At 36.0% G+C, this 17,462-nt stretch overlaps 1 protein-coding gene across 1 annotated transcript in view; it reads left to right on the forward strand.

The window, feature by feature from the left end:
• The window catches only part of LOC140505806 (sodium channel protein type 2 subunit alpha-like), a 114,657-nt gene that overhangs the window by 66,623 nt on the left and 30,572 nt on the right, over positions 1–17,462 (forward strand). Inside the window, exons 18-19 of the mRNA XM_072612189.1 lie at positions 10,349–10,469; positions 12,987–13,141. Of these exons, the coding sequence (XP_072468290.1) occupies positions 10,349–10,469; positions 12,987–13,141 (276 nt within the window). The remainder of the gene's footprint in view (positions 1–10,348; positions 10,470–12,986; positions 13,142–17,462) is intronic.

The following is a 17,462-nucleotide window of genomic DNA, read 5'->3' on the forward strand; positions in this document are numbered from 1 at the left end:
TAGTTGCATCAAAGATCACTGATCACGGTTCACTATAATAGATATAATAATATTGGAAAAGTTTGAAGTATTGCATAAATTACCAAAATATTACACAGAGGCATGATATGAGCACATGCTGTTGGAAATGCTTAAGCAGGGTTGCCACACACTTTTGATTTGTAAAAAACACAATTCCTACAAAGCGCACTAAAAGGAGGTATGCATGTATATAATATGACATTAAGAAAGACAATGTGGAGTTCCATATAAGGGAGACTCATCATGGAACCCATGTAAGGGAGTATAGTTATTGAAGAACAATATTCATCTTCTTAGAGGACAGCCATCTTCTTTTTGGATATTCAGGTGGTTTTGTGTCCTCCACCAAGGACAGCTTTAGGATAAGACTCCCAGGGTCTTTTAGCCACAGTTCCAATAGTAGCAATTTATTTGTTCATTTAAACTCTTCACCTCTATTCTTTTGTGTTTAAAGTCATTCCTTTTAATGTCTTTTGACTTTTAGTGATTAAATATATGCTCTGCTTTGTGGAGTTCAGTAAAAGAGATGTGTTGAAAAAAATGTGTTAAAAGTCCTATTTGAATGCCTTTTTGTTCCAGTATAAAAGTTAGTCATATCATATCATGAACTTCACTGCTTACCGTTCTTACTTCTCACAGGGGTAGAGTCAAGCTGGAGCAGTCAAGAATGCAGCTCTGGTGGTTTTTAACCAGACAGAGGCACGTGCCACCACATTCACCCAGGTTACCTAAGCAAGTTCTAAATGTGTACTCACTTCTTCCTGACTATTGACTGGCCTGCATGCTCCTTAGCTATGTTCCTTGCCCATTCATTGGCAGTATAGTAGAAACATGCACAGATGCTCTCTACGCTGTCATATAAGCATGGTCAGGCAAGTCTGACAATCCTAACATTTCTGTGACTTAGCGGCTGATTTTCCTGTGTAGACTCTAATAGAAAGTTGTACTTAGTGACACAGTGCATGCCTTTTGTGAATTATCTATTTTCCATTATAACATTACAGGGTTTTAAAGCTATGTAAGGTCCTAAAGAAGACATTATTTATTTTATAAAATGTGGACCTATACAGAAAAGATGCCCTTCCCTACTTTGCCCCAACTTTTAAAAAAATTTGATAAATATACTTTGCTAATAAAGCTAGGCTGTAATTATTGTCTACTTAGTAACAAGGTTTTTTTTTTCTTCAAGCTAATGTGCCAATTTAAACAATCCTTACACTTAAGCAATCTGCTCAAAGGATGTTATGATTCTCTGAAAATGTAAATTAAGTAAAGTGTGGCTGCCAAGAGGATAGGTTCAGTCTTCGTATGCTGATTTGATACAGTTAAGGGATAATACCAAAGTTTTATTTAGCATTTGACAAAAAGCAGTTAAACATTCAAAAAATAAGCCACATAAGGATCATTTAAAAGGCAATATAATGTTATGGATAGAATCCTGCCTTGGAATCAGGAAAACTTACTTCTAATCAATACTAACCGGGTGACCATGGGTAGGTAATCATCTAAGACTATAAGTTATAGTTGCAAATCTGCACCAATGGATTCAATTTCTGTACTATGAGTACCTATTCTGGAAAAAAAAATCAAAAGTCTAGACAAATTAAAAAAAGGCTTTAATTTCTTCACCCAATGACCTAAATATCACTAAATGTTCCTTAAAATACAAGTTTCCTTCACTATCTGAAAAAATAAATTAGCAGAAAATCTATGGAAACTTGCATGCTGAAAATGAATAGTTTCCCCCTTTTCTTCTCTCTCTCTTTGCTTCTACCTGTCACTCTCTCAATAAGTATATATGCTACTCATCTCAAGACTAAAATAGTAAAATATTAAACTGTCTCCTATATGTTCACTTTCTAAATAAATTTTTCAATCTTCACTCAGTTAAAAATTCTGAGTCACCAATAAATTTGTTATTTTTTAAATATTGCCTTTTGAATGAAGGGTTCTACTTTATCACATCATTGGAAAATAAAGACTACGCTTTCTTTGGGCTCAAATTTGATATACCCATTCATTTCCTATTTCAGGGAGTAACATTTGCATATAAAAATACTCTTAAGTGCTTACTCTAATAAACACATACAAATGTATGTGTATTCCCTCATTTCTTGGTTGAGCTCCAGTCCCTATCTCCAAATCCCATTTAATGATTTGTATTTGAAAGGGTTAAGAAATGTTAATTAATTCTCTATCATTTAGGCAGTCTTTCCTCTCCTTTCACCAAGATGGGTTAGCAAAACACATTTTATCTTCTGGGCATGAGTGTGTCATTTTGCGCAATTTAATCAACTAGCAAATATGTATCTAGCACCTAGTATATGACAGAGAGTATACTAAGCACTGAAGACAGAAAGACAAAAGTGAAATAGTCCCTGTCCATAAGAAGCTTAAAGTTTAGCTGAGGAAGCAATACATATATGTGCAGGAGTTATTAACCTGGGCTTCATGAATTTATTTTTAAAATATTTTTATAATTGTTCAAGACAGTTGGTTCTCTTTGTAATTTTTTGTATTTTATTTGATTTATTTAAAAACATTATTCTGAGAAGAGGCCTTACCAGACTGCCAAGGAGGAGGGGCAGAGGAAAAAAGAAAGTTAAGAACAGACATATAGATATTTTAAAATAGATACAAAAATAATATTATTCAGTCATGTCTGACTCTTCATGGCCCCATTTGGGATTCTTGGCAAAGATACTGGAGTGGTTTGTCATTTCCTTCTCCAGCTCATTTTACAGATGGGGAAACTGAGGCAAACAGGGTTAAATGACTTGTCCGGGGTCACACAACTAATAAGTATCTGAAGCCACATTTGACTTCAGGTACAGCACTCTATTCACTGTACTACCTAGCTGCCCAAGAAACAAAATTGAAAATAATTTGGGGAAGACAAACTGGAAGAACAGGAAGACCTTCATATAAATGGTGGAGCTGTTTTTAAAAAAAAGTAGGAATCTTCAAAAGTCTAGAATCAGGAGTAAGTGAATTCTAGCTATAGAAACAGCCTTTGTAAAGGCAGAGAGTCAAGAGATTGAGTGTTGTGTACAGGGAACAGTGACGAAGTAGGTTTGGCAGAATATAGAATACTTGAGAAATAATATGTAATCATTATGGAAAGAAGGGTTGGAATCAGACCATGAAGGGAGGGATACTGAGGCAATACCTACTCTCAAAGTAGTTGACATTCTATTGAACATATTCACAAATAAATATAAAATATATCCAGAATAAATATGAAGTAATTTTATATTCACAATCGAGAGAATTAGGAAAGGCCTCATGAAGATGGTAAAATTTGAGCTGAATCTTGAAGAGGGATAGATTACAAGAGGCAGAGGTGAAGAGACAATGCATTCTAAACATGGCAGACAACCTACACTAAGGGAGAGGAGATTGAATTTTGTTCATAAAGAATAAAGTGTTAGCCCATTTGACTAGAATAAAGAGTGCATGAAAAGTAGTACTATGTTATCAACATATAAAGATGGGCTGACATGAGATTGTGTAGTGAGAGGGAAAAGTTGAGAATAACTTTGGGGTTGTTAGCAGAGTATCTAGAAAAGTGGTGAAACCCACTATGGAATTTGGGATGTTAGGAGGAGATGTGGACTCACTATTGGAAATTTTGAGTTTGAGCTGATGACAGAACACCCAGATAATGTCCAGTGAATATGTGTAGATATGGTACTGAAGCTCTGGAGACAAATGAGGGCTACACATGTAAATTTGGGAGTATTTATGGTTCCTGAACCCAAGGAACCCAATGATAGAAAGAGAAGATGCTGCTCATTTTCAGTCAAATTTCAAAGATTATTGTCTCATGAATTTTTGCACTCACACTTTTAACCTTAACCATTCCTTTTATGAAAGAATGTTCCTGTGGAACATTGTCTATCATGGCCCCAAGCCCTCCAAAGAAAGATCAATGGGTTTGGAATCAGAGACCTGAGAGAAAGTTCTGCCGCTTATTTATTAGTTGTGTGACACTGGGCAAGTCACTCAGTGACTCTGGGTCAGTTTCTTCACGTCTTTAGATGAGAGGTTGTAATTGTGTCAGTAGAGATAAGGGGTCAGATATGAGAGGTACTTTGAAGGTAGAAAAGTTAAGATTGATGACTTGATTGGATGTGTGGTATGAGGGAGAGTGAGAAATTGAAGATAATGCTGAAGTTGCAAACCCAGGAAACTAGAAAGATGGTGCCTTTAGTAGAAATAGAAAAATTTGGAAGAGGGGTGGGTTTGGGTGGAAAGGTAATGAGCTCTGTTTTGGTCATGTTGAGTTTAAGATGCCTACATGACATACCGGCTTGGAATCTCCAATAACAATTGCTGGTAGGAGACTGAAACTCAGACAAGAGACTGGCACTATATATAGATCTGGGAGTCATTAGCATAGAGCTAAACCCATAGGAACAAATGAGGTGAATAAGAGAAAATTTAGAAGGAGGAAAGGCCATCCAGAGAAAATCTTGGGGAATTAGATAACATGATGTGGATAGTCAACAAAAGATACTCAAAAGAACTGTTCAGGTAGGAAACTAACGAGGAGAAAATAGTGTCCTAAAAACCAAGAGGGAAGAGTATCCAGGAGGAGAAAGTGGTGAACAGAGTCAAATAGAAAAGATAGGTCAAGAAGAATTAGGACTGAGGAAAGAGCATCAGATTTGGCATCATTGGTACCTCTGGAGAGAATAGTTTCAGTTGAGTGATCAGGTGAGAAGTCCGATTGAAAAGAGTTGAGGTATAAGTGAAAGGAAGACAAGTGGAGCAGCAAATATAGACAGCTTTTTAAAGGATTTTGGCTGAAAGAAGAGTGATATGGGATGATAGTTTGAGGAGATTGAGTCTAGGGAAGGATTTTTAAGGTTAGGGGAGAATTGGGCAAATATGGAGGCATTGGTAAAGGAATCAATTGATAGACAAAAATCAAAGAACCAAGAGAGATGGGGAATGATTATGGATGTGATCAGATGGAATTGATAGGTAAGGATGGGATCAAGTACACCTGTACAGGAGTTAGGCATGGCAAAAAGGAGAGCTACCTCTTTGTCTAGTGGTAGAGGAAAGAAAGAAAGAGTGGGAAATTATGTCAAAGGGTTTTAAGATGAAGAAAATGGGAGAAGAGAAAGATCATAGAGACTGATCCCAATTTTTGCAATTAAGATACAAGTTCCTTAGCTGAGAGAGAGGAGAAAGGGGTGTGAGGGTATGGGGTTGGAATTCATTGGGGAGAGAAGGTTTGGAAATTTTTCTGTGGGAAAATCAATTAGATATGAAAAAAGAGACTATTCTACTGCTGTAAGAGCTCAATTGAGACTGGATATCATGAATTTGTAGTGTGCCCAGTCAGCCTGAATGGGAGACTTCCTCTAGCTCCATTTAGTAACTTGTAAAGAGCAATGGAAGCAGACACTGAAAACAACACAGGGCTGAGCTTTGGCATGAAAAAAGTAGTTAAAGTTGAAGGGGGCAAGTAATTCAAGAGTAGGAAACAGTGTTGACATGAAATGATTAACTATTGGCTTGAGTGTGGAAAGGGGGGAAAGTGAAATCAGGGTCTGAGAAAATGTGAAAGAAAGATGAGGGAATGGAATGCTGGATGAAGGTGAAAAAAGAGTTGCAGGAGGAATGGAGCATAAGGAGAGATGGGATAATAGGAGATAATTGTCAGCAAATGTTCTGCAGTTTGTAATCTTAGGAAGTTACCTGGAGCACCAAGAAATTAAGTAGCTTGCTCAGGGTAACACAAGTAGTATGTTTTGAAGAGGGGCTTGAACCTGGGTTTTCCATACTCCAAGACTGACTCTCTGTCCACCATGCTGCTATACTCACAAACACACATATCACTCATATCTGTTATGTTATTTGAAACTCACAAAAAGAATTTTTTCATTGAAACAATTTCCTTTCCAAATAATTTTCTTGAATTAATTTGAATTTGTTTGAATGTTCCATAAAGCACTGTACATTAATTCACTTCACTACAAATCCTAATTGCCAAAAATATCATTTTCATTTATACCTCCTACTATTTCTATTTTAAAGGTTACAACTAATCACATTTTAAAATCATAAAGCCTACCAAGATTATCTGGTTGGTATGCTGTAATATAAAAAGATGCCGTTGATTTTACATCTTCCTGATGAAGAAAAAGCCAGTGAAGGAATCATCCCTCTTATGGATGTAGCATTCTGATCCTGAAAATGTTTTAGAGTAAGAGCATAACTCCTGTTGACTGGGCTGCTGAGATTTTTTATGCAGAATGACTTGGGATTTTTAAAATACAGATTAGCAGTAGGATCCAGATGGAACAAAGCGTTAGAACCCTGGAGAGCTAAGATAGCTGATCTAGAATCCCCGACTCTCTGTATTGTTCACTTTGAACTCCCCACCCCACTTTTTATAAAATAGAATTAGAATTCTTCCTCCCTTTTCAAATTGAATAGAATTATAAATTGTATTTTCTTACAGATTAATCTTAACTTGATTATTGACAGGATAGACTAAAAAGTATAGAAGCAATTTATGAGGAAGTAGCATCTATTTTTTGAGTCACATGATACTGTACCATTTATACTTTTACTTTTTACATTTTGAACAATGACTATTGTCATGTTGGCCTTTTTAATGGTAAATCATCAATAGTGTGTGGAAATAGTATTTTTATGTTTTAAAATAAAATGTTGAGCTCTTTTAAGATTCAGTGAGTAGTTCGTTTTGGAGAATGGAATCCATATAGTTCATTTCATCTGATTGTGATTATATAGTACAGTAGGTTTTCAGTGAGAATAAATTTGCTCTGTGACTTTACTATCTTAAAATTTAATTTTAGGTCTCATATAATGCCAGCTGATTCTTGGTATTCTTCATGCATAGACACTGTTTGTTGTCTGATCATTTTATACTATCTGGAGATTCTTGATTTTTTGTTCAAGATTAGTTCAAATATAATCTCTCTGCTTTTCCTGTGAGTGCCATCCAGACTTAAGTAATGTAAACAAACCTTTAATCTAATCCAATGCAAAATGCTTACCTTCTCTCTCACCTTTTAAGAAAATGACTTCACATTTTCAAATAGTGCTATGACAGCTTTTACTATCATAAGCATCTGGTGGCTCAGTGAATTGAGAGCTGGGCCTAGAGTCGAGAAGACCTAAGTTCATATCTAGTCTCACACACTTACTATCTGTGTGACCTTGGCTGTCACTTAACCTTTGTTGTAAAATGGGGATAGTAATAACACATGGCAGAGTTGTTGTGAGTATCAAATAATAATTGTCAAAAGCACTCAGCACGGGGCCTGGCACATAGTAGGCATTATATAAATGCTTATTCCATGCTTTTCCCCATGAAAGCCTTTGGGAATCAGAATTTGCCTCCATATTTCATGTTTCTTTTAAGTAAAATATGTGTTCTAAGAAATGCTCAGTGCCACATAATATACTATATAACATAAATAGATGCGAGAGCTGCAAATGATGCAATACTGGTGAGATTCATGAGAGTCCCCCATAAAGATGAGCGAGTCAACAAGTATGGTTAACTTGTGACATTTAATTAACACATGTAGGTAAACATAGCTGATTCTCCATCTTTTAGAAACTGTTCCAGGTTTTAAAGTTAGTAAAGTCTACACAGACTTACAGTGAATGAAAGTGAGACTGGATGACTGAAGGCCTGCAGTCTAGTCACTGATTCACTGTGACTTCAGGCAAAATGCTTTCTTTGTTCTGCCCTGATTTTCCCTTCTCTGTAGATAAACCATGATAGCCTAGCTTATATATGAGGATTAATGTGCACATACATTATTTTGGAAGCAATAACTGCATGCAAAATGCTATGTTAGACCCATTTTTTCCCCTTTAAGGGGAAAGAATGTGGTTTTCTGCATCAAGGACAGAGAAAGATAATGACTCTCCTTAAGGAGGGTAATTTTATATAGCATTATAGGACATCTTCTGGTAAGTAGGGATGGAGGATATCATTATAATAATGGACTTATCATTAAATCACAAAATCACATTCATTTCCTGAAACTGCTGTTTAACAATAGGACCTGCATAGTCGGCAGTTCTGCTGTAGAGATACCTAAGTAGGTTCATGGCCTTGACTACTACCATTTTGATTTATTTAGAAATCTCTGAAATGTAAAACCCTAAACCTGACCTCCCTTCTGAGCTGCAGTCTAACATCCCTATTTATCTGTAAGGTAGCTGCTTCACCCAGAGGTCCTACAGGTATCTCAGAGTCAACATGTATGATTTGAACAAGTCATACAACCTGTTACGTGCTTTGCAAGAAAGGTGCCATATAAATGTGTGCTGTTTCATTCTTCCCCATGAATCTACCACAAACTGCTTTACTGAGCATTGATTACTCGGAAATATAACTCTCCTTTTCCTAAAAAGGCTATATTTTCAAGAAAATTTAAAAATATTGTATTCTAAGTGCTTGCAATGAAGACTCTCTGTTTTATATTTAGAATAATAGTAGAGGTTAATCTAATATATTGGAATTTGGTGACAAACATGGTATAGTTAGAACTTTATATGTTTGATAATATGAAATATTTGACCAAGATAAAAGTATTTCAACTTCTGTGTCAAAATGTATACATAGTCTTTTATTTACTCATTTTGGAAAGATTTTAAAAAACTACAGTTATGAACTTAGAATTCTGAAAGTCAGAAATCTAAAACTTATTCTTAGATTTATATTTTTGTGGTGAAAGAAGGAAAACTTTTTAATGTGATTGCATAATTTTACTTAGGATAACAGGATCCCTCTTACATGCCATCAATTAACCAAGTAGATATTTGGTATATGTCAACCAGTATGGGCATTTCTTCAATTAGTGTATGGTATTTGGGAAACAGCCATTATAAATGACTGTGGTTGAAAAAAAAATCATGTTTGATTATCAGCACTCTGGTGATGAACTGTGAACTTACCTTATCTGTTTCTCAGATGACAGACAATATCTGCCATCATTATATTAGAAATCTTTTCATTTTCCATGTGACCTTCTACACCTTACAGTTTCCTGGCATAGACTTCTAGAAAAAATCCAGGGTAAACTCTATACTGGAATGAGGTATTGGAGGAAGCCTTGAGAGGAGAAAATATTCTGTATAAACATAATTTTGTCATATGATAAATGACTCTGTGCAGAGATGCCACCAATCTAACCCTATCCATCTTCTCGGGAATAATACCTGTCCAAGTATTATGAAAACTTTTCTAGTGTTATAGTACAATATCCATTTAGTCAATATTAGTGCAACATGGTGAATGGTGCATTTTACTCATGTGCTTACATCATTCCCTTTATAAATTAGCTACTTATCAGTGCAGCCATCTCTTGATGTTATACACTCTATGGTAATAACATTGTAACAGGTCAGAGAATGCTGTGATCAAAACTACTCTGATTTAGTGTGGCACTCATACTTGTCCCTGGGTAACCTGGATTGTGCCTCATTTTGGGTTTTCAAGGAACCAGGTTGAAGATTTGGACTTCTTCATTTATTTTGGCTCAAGAACCACTTGACTTGACCAAAGACATAAAAGATGTAAAGCAATTTTTATCTTATTCTGTTTTCTTCTGGCAATGTTTGATTTCATTTTAAAAAAAAGGACTATCCACTTGTTTCTTCCTGTGTTCATAGGACATGTATGTGTGCCAGAGTAACAAGTAGTTTCCCCAATGCACAATGAAACATATACGTGCATTGGCTAAAGAGAATGCAATATACTGGCTATTGCTATAAAGCTAATAATCTGCTGCTCTTTATGAAATTACAGAGACATAGAAGATATTTAAGAACAACTGGGAACAATGTGTTTTCATGTCAATGAGAAATGGGTAAATTTAGATTCTGCTGTCTGTGTGCATCCGATATAATATTTTCTGCATTTGACATGAAAATACTCCTGTGCAGCTTTCATTGGTTGGGTCACAATATTAGAAAAGTCATTCACAGACTGATTCATAATGAGCAAGACTTCAGAGAAACTCAAGTTTACCAAGACACACATTTTACAGTCTTGCTTGAGGATTCCACTGCATACTTCCCATATTGGCTGAAGACAAATTATCTAACATATTTGTACAAAAAACAGCATATATAGACACAGTCTGTATTCTGTCTAATCTTGTGACCCCACCTCTACTAAAGCAGATTGGCATTATGTATGGACATTTAAGTGAACCTTACATTTCAGAGCTCGGAAATGCATACAGAAGACTTGGGGTATGCTTTATCAGTTTTGCAAATTACAGTTTTTTAAAAAAGGTTTTCTTTGGGGTTTGATTTGCAGAAGTTAAATGCATCTAGTTCATCTGAAGGGAGCACAGTGGATGTAGGAGCCCCCGCAGAAGGGGAACAGCCCGAAGTAGAGCCTGAAGAAGCCTTAGAGCCAGAAGCCTGCTTCACAGAAGGTAAGGGGGAAAAAAGCAAACCAGTACAGGTCTTTTGCTTTGCCTTTTTTCCTGCTATTTTAAAAGATTGTGATTTCAATTAGATGAAGTAGCATGAAATGGTAGAATTTCTGTAGTCTTTTCTAACCCAACATATAATCAGTTCTATGAGTATCATTAGCTGTTCAAAGACATATCTTGCCTATGGAGCTTTTAGCAAGAAAAAAAAATAAAAGATGCCCATTTTTTAGTTGATCTTAACAGAAACATGCTAAAAGTAATTTAGTGAGAGATGGTGTTTCCTTGGTGTGGTTTAATGTTTTATCATCACCTGAAACATGCTAGTTAATTTGGATGCATATGAAATTAACCTCTAGCTCTAAGAGCTTTCAAGGGGAATTTTGGTCAGAAAGAATTGAATGATTATTAGATGCACTAAATAATGACTTCCTGAATTAAAATAAGTTCTATGACATTTACTATAGGAACCTCAAAGGACTATCTATAGAAAACCAAAACTATTTTTGGGTCACAAAGTAGTTCTACAGGACCATAAGTATCTTCTCAGGTATAGAAATGTATCCTCTGAATACCAATGTCTGTAATTCCAGGAATTATTTTATTCTGAAAACTTTGTTAATAAAAATTATTTTAATAAGACTTCAGAGTTTAAAAAAAACTCTACTCCTTAGTTAATAGAAGCTATACTCCAATACTCTAGCAGACAACAATAATAATAATGATATTGCTTAAGAAATTTTTTTTTAAAAAATAAAAATAAAAGAGCAGTGAATACTGGTTAGTTCATAAAAGATATACTCATTTTCATAACATGCATGACATACATGTATAACATATACATACATGTATACATGTGCATATATACATAGATGTATATGTATGTAATCAAATTCTTCCCTTTCTCCTTTAATGTCTTGTATCAATACTCATCTACAAAATGGGGAACAGGGATGATAGGACTAAAATACCTCTAAAGTTCCTTCCATCTTTAAAGCCGAGATTCTATTATCTTATTAATATCACTTGAATTATTGTATTGGTCTTAAGATTCATTTCCCAAGAATATTGACCATACCCCTAAAATGAGATCTCTTAGAAGAGAAAAAAATATAAGGTTACACTGAAAACAATTTGGGGGCATTATAAAAAAACAGATTTGGGAGAAAATAAATATTTTCTATGTTTGGACCAATACCATACTTGCTGATGGAAGCATCATGAGATACAGTAGTTTTATATGGAAAATATTTCTTGTGTCATCAAAAAATTTTCTTTGAGACATAATAAATCCTTAGATATAAAAATTTAATGTATTAATGCCCTGAAAATTAATGATTTCTCAGTATGCATAGCCTCTAATTTTTCAAAGTGCTTTTGAAATGTATTATTATATTATGAATATATAATTTCATTTGTTTCTTACAACAACTGAGTGAAATGATAATATAACGGTATTTGGTAAGTATGTGAGAGTGCTTTATAAGGCATAAAACATTATACAAATGTAAGTTATTTCTGTATCTCTGATCTAAAAAGTCCATAGACATTTCAACAAATGGAGATCATTCTCACTATGTAAAATTAGCAATGGTGTACCAAGACATAATTGAGATCTTTCCTGATAAGTACAGATCACTTACCACCCTAATCCTCGTGATCATTATAACCTGACTTTTATATACCTAAAACTGTTGTCAGGCTATACTTGAAAGTATTTTTACATATCAGCTTTAGAGCAATAAGTATAAACAGTTGGTACCAATTCAGTTTTTTTAAGAATGGTTCACAAAAAGTTTCAGACATTTGTATTTTTGGTTCTAAAACTTGTGAACCTGTGAGCCACTGTTAACCTTTCAACTCACTTAAAGTCAGTTGTAAATATTATTTGAACAGAAATTTGTTAAAATAAACATTTATAAACTTGAATGAAATAATTTCATTACAATCTTCTTCTGGTATGGAATATAACTTTTATAATTCTAGTTAGATTTGCATATGTATTCAGCTATTTTCAAGACCACAACTAAAAATATGATAGCAAACTGAGTGTTTCTTCAAGTTCAGTTGATGTTCTTCTTATGTAGTTTTCAGATTCTGCCAGGAATGAAGAGATGAAATTTGGAATATCAGTGCATTTTAGGAATCCATGGGATCAAGCTATAGTGTAGTAAAAAGAATATTCTGAAGGGGAAGAATGGGGAGAGAGTTCAGCTAATTGTAGTGGGAGATAGAGAATATATAAGTAAAAAATAAGAGATACTAGTATGAGGTATGTGATAAAAGAAAATTGGAAAAAGAGAGGGTTTGGGGAAAATTTAGTCATATTTTAATCCGTGAAAAACATTAAGTCCTATGTGAACTTTTTATATGGCTGCAGCACTTATTTCAATTAAATACCACAGGACAGTCCTAACTTATCCTAATTTCCCTGTAAAATATCCAAATAGGGGTTATAGCTTCAGAATTATTTTCTTCTTTGATTCTACTTAATTTTTTATTTCCTATCACATATCCTAGGCTGTGTACGAAAGTTCAAGTGTTGTCAGGTCAGCATAGAAGAAGGCAGAGGAAAACTCTGGTGGAACTTGAGGAAAACTTGCTATAAGATAGTGGAACATAACTGGTTTGAGACCTTCATTGTCTTCATGATCCTCCTAAGTAGCGGTGCTCTGGTAAGTGAACCTGGTCTGCAAATTTCTAGGCATTACTTCATAGAGCACTCTTGCTCCCTGAAATATTCCTTACTGTAGGTATTGGAAATCTAAAGGCACACAACAGGAAGTGATAGGAAAATCTATTGAGCTGATAAACTCAACTGTTTAGACTAGGGTGATTTAGAGGAAATTTTAAAGGAAGAAATAAATATCCATACCTACAGATAATGTTTCCCTAATAAAACTCTCAACTCAGAAGTTCTGTGTTGACACAAATTTCAGTTATTTTTCTTTTTTACCCCCATGGTACAGTTAAGGATCAAGCTGTTTAGTAGAACCAGAGTGTAAACATAGTGGACTTATTCCGCATATTCTGGTTTGCTTTCTTAACTGAATTGTCCTGTCATTTCAGTCAAGCAACTTGGTCAGATGAGTCAAATACTGAATTAAATTATTTGAAAGTCTTGGTTGCTGTTGCATAGGAAGCAGTCATTAGACATATGGTAAATCAAAGGGTTCTTAGACTATTTTACCTTCAGTCATCTGACCATGGCTAGAGCAATAAACTGCCTACATGACCATAGCTGTTAATTCAAGCATCATAGAGGCATGGCTATCAGTGGAGTAATTCTGTCAGCAAAGTTTGGAGCCATGTTGTAGAGGGGCCTTAAATGCCAGGCTAAAGAGTTTGAATTTATCCTCTAAGTAATAGGGAATCATTGAAAGTTGTTCAACAGGAGAGTAGAATGGTTCCGATCTATGCATTAGAAAGCTTAAAATGGCAGCTGTATGAGGTGCAGAGGGGAGAGACTAGAGGCAGGAAGATTAGCCTTGTATTTATTACAATAGTCTTAGTTAAGAGACAGTAGGAGTTTAAACTAGGATAGTCGTCCTGTGAATAGAGAGGAGACAAACATAGGCAATATCACCAATACATCACTGACAAGCAATTAGTTGCACATCAGGGGTAAGGGAGAGGTAAGGACGGAACCAGAACTAGTCTAGGGTGAATAGTGCTTTGCTCCACATTGCTGATATACAGCAGGGCATGTTTCTCCCTTGAGATTAACAGCATCCCTTTGCCTGTCCTCATGATCCTCAGCAGTTCTTGTAATACAACAGTTACTAATTCCTATGGCTGGTCCTTGTGATGCTCTTTTCCACCTATACCCCCATTCTCTACAGGGTGAAGGAGAAGATCGACCCTTCTCTTGAGGCTGCTATTCCTTGATACTCTCCCCTTCTTCTTCACTGTTTTTACCCCAGGTGAAAAAAATTGGGAAGGAAGTAGCTAAGTACAGAACATCCTTTTCACAATTTTGCCAACAAAAGGAAGAGGAGATGCGGGTGATTGTTTAAGATGGGAAGAAGGTAAAGGATAACTCCTGCTGAACCTCCATGAAGCACTAAAAACCTCTTTCCCAACTGTTCAGCATTAACCTTTGATCAGTCCTGTTGAAGCTACAGTTGGTTCAGCAGCTGAACAGGCCTAGAGTCAGAAAAACCTGAGTTCAAATTTGGCCTCAGACACTTAGTATGCATGACCCTCAGCAAGTCACTTCACTGTCATTTGCCTCAGGTTCCTCATCTGTAAAATGGGTATAATAATGGCACCTACCTCACAGAGTTCTTGTGAGGATCAAATAAGTATCTGAGTTAAAATTTAATTTCCTCTTGTTACCTTTGTAATTTGGCGGCAGTTCTCTTAACTTTTCTGAGCCTCGGTTTCCTCAACTGCAGGAACGAACTAGATGATCTCTATAGCTCCTTTTAGCTGTCCTAGTCTAGCCAATCAATTAGTTCTAAATCACTTAATTATTCTATCATTAAGCCTGTATCTCTCCCATCTAACCCTCAAGAATAGCATAAAATACTTTGTCAAATCCTTTGCTAATATCTAAGTACACTACATCTGCAATATTCCTCTGATCTAATGGTTTAGCAACCCTTTCAAAAAGAAAAAAAAATAGTCTGGTACAATGTGTTTTGGGGTTTTCAAGATCAATGCTCCCTTTATTAGGTGTTTACTAACCACCAGCCGATAGTTGGCAGATTCCATTTTCTTTTCTTTTTTTAAAATCAGAACATTTTTTCCCTTTCCCACCCATCTGTCCTTTAGTGCTTCTCCCACTCTCCACAGTCTTCTTGACATCACAAATAGCAGCTTAGCAATCCCATCCTCCAGTTTTCTCAGCACCTGAGAATCCAGCTCAGCTGGACCTGATGAATTCTCCAAGGACAGCTAAAAGCACTCTTACTGTCTTCTTATTTATCCTGGGTTCTAATTCCTTATTAGCAATTTTTTTCTAGCCCAAATGTCACTTCTTGGTAGAGAAAAAAAGCAGAGTAAGAAATAAGCAGATCTGTCTTCTTTCTGTTGTGAGTTATCGCTCTGTCCAGTCTGAGCAACAGTTCTGAAGTGTAGAATCTTTTCCTCCATTATAGCTGAAATTTAAAAAAACAAAAGACAAAAATCATCATCCTTTACGTTGTTCCCAGCTTCTCTCATGAACCTTTGGCAATCCTGACACTATTCTTACAATAATATTTGCACTTTCAAAGTCATCCTCCATTACTAACCCTTGTTTATATCTTCTGTGCATGTATTTGAAGTGAGCACTCTCAGGTCTCACTTTTCCAGAATAACACTGGCTATATTGCCATGCTCAGGATCTAGTGATGCCCATAGGGGCCTGGGGTGTTTTTCTCAATGCCATCAGCTGGAGTCCATTTTCTAGGTTTGTTCCCTCACTATTAGCCATAATTGACTAGCAACCCAGTTCCATTTAACCAATTAACATCAATTAGCTTAATCAAAGGTATGCCCATTAACATCAATTAACTTTTTCAAAGGTATTTAGGAGAGAGGGGATTGGATAGAAGTATAAATATACATATCCCCTAACACTTCTAGGCACTTTCATCTTTGTCCTACCTCTGTCTCTGGAGTGAGTGGGATCAGTTGTAACACAGTTTCCATATAACTCCACTCCCACCAAGTTCATATCCAAATGTGGCATTGATGAGTCCTCATTTCAGCTATGACCGGGTTGGGTTGGGAAGGTGGCTCTTCTCTCTCTGGCGCCTCTCTGCTGGGCTAGCTGCAAAATCTACCATGGACTTTTGGCCCTCAGACTTCATAATTTCCAGATGGCTCACTCATGATCTTTTGAAACTCAAAATTTCACACCCATTTACTATAATCTAATCTGGAATATATGTATCTATACGTGTGTGTTGTAAATAAATCTCCCTTACCTAAAATGAAAGAACAAACACAGGCCTTTTCATGGGCCACATTGTCTTTGGCTAGAGAGAGAGCTCAAGGCCTCCCTGTACAGCATTCTCTCCAACTAGAAGCGGAAAGAAGTCAGCTGAGGAAAGGAGAGGAGGGAAGAGGAGACTAGCCAAGGTATTTAGAATCTTCCTCCTGCCCTATCATCAGGTTCTGGTGCTGGAGCAGAAGTCAATCTCTTCTTCAGTGCATGGACAGCAGACTGGAACCAGTTGCAGAATGTTGCCACATGCTCTTGTCTAAGCCCTTTCCATTACACGTCACTTTTCCAGAAGCAAGTTATTCAGTGTCTTCCATTTGGAGAACTATATCAGCAGCATTTTGCACATGGAAAGAGAATCTGGGCCCATTGGCCAGTCTCCCATTACTTTTGTTTTAAATTTAAGTCATTAAGTTTTCCATGTGTGCACATAAGTCTCTTCAGGCATTCCTCCCTACCTTTTCCTCCTCCTCATGGAATTGTTAGTCTTTATATCCTCAGAGCTTCATTTTTAGTTTTCCTTTTATTCCTGGACAAAATTCTCCTATAAAAGTTTAATCCATGAAATCCCAACCTTGCCCTGAACTCTGAAATTTATTTTCCCCAAATCTATATGACATGTTAGACTATGACCAGTTTTCGTCTCCTCTATGCCAAACTCTAGGTATAGAGTGGTCACTCTTTCCTTCTCAGCAACCCATTTCCCTTTATTGATAAGAATGGAATCCAGAATAGAATCCCTTTCCTACTTTACTGCTTTCTCCACCTTTTCAAGGATGGATTTATTCCTAGGGCTTTGAAAGATGTTATTACTTGCTTTGTTTTTGATAAAGCATCAGATTAGATCACTGGATTTCCCCATCATAACTATATCATGCCTCTGTCCCAGGCTTCTGATCTGTTTCCCAAATTCCTTATCTACCATATTTTTTTCTGTCCAAATGGCCTGTAACATACTCTGATGATAAAACACCATTTTTCTCTAACCTGCTGTCCTCACAAATGTTCTCCTCACCACTCTTTGGTTTCTGGATTTCTTCACAAGGATGTATCATTTTAATATG

This window comes from Notamacropus eugenii, chromosome 5 (genome assembly GCF_028372415.1).
Source record: "Notamacropus eugenii isolate mMacEug1 chromosome 5, mMacEug1.pri_v2, whole genome shotgun sequence".
Lineage (NCBI taxonomy): Eukaryota > Metazoa > Chordata > Mammalia > Diprotodontia > Macropodidae > Notamacropus > Notamacropus eugenii.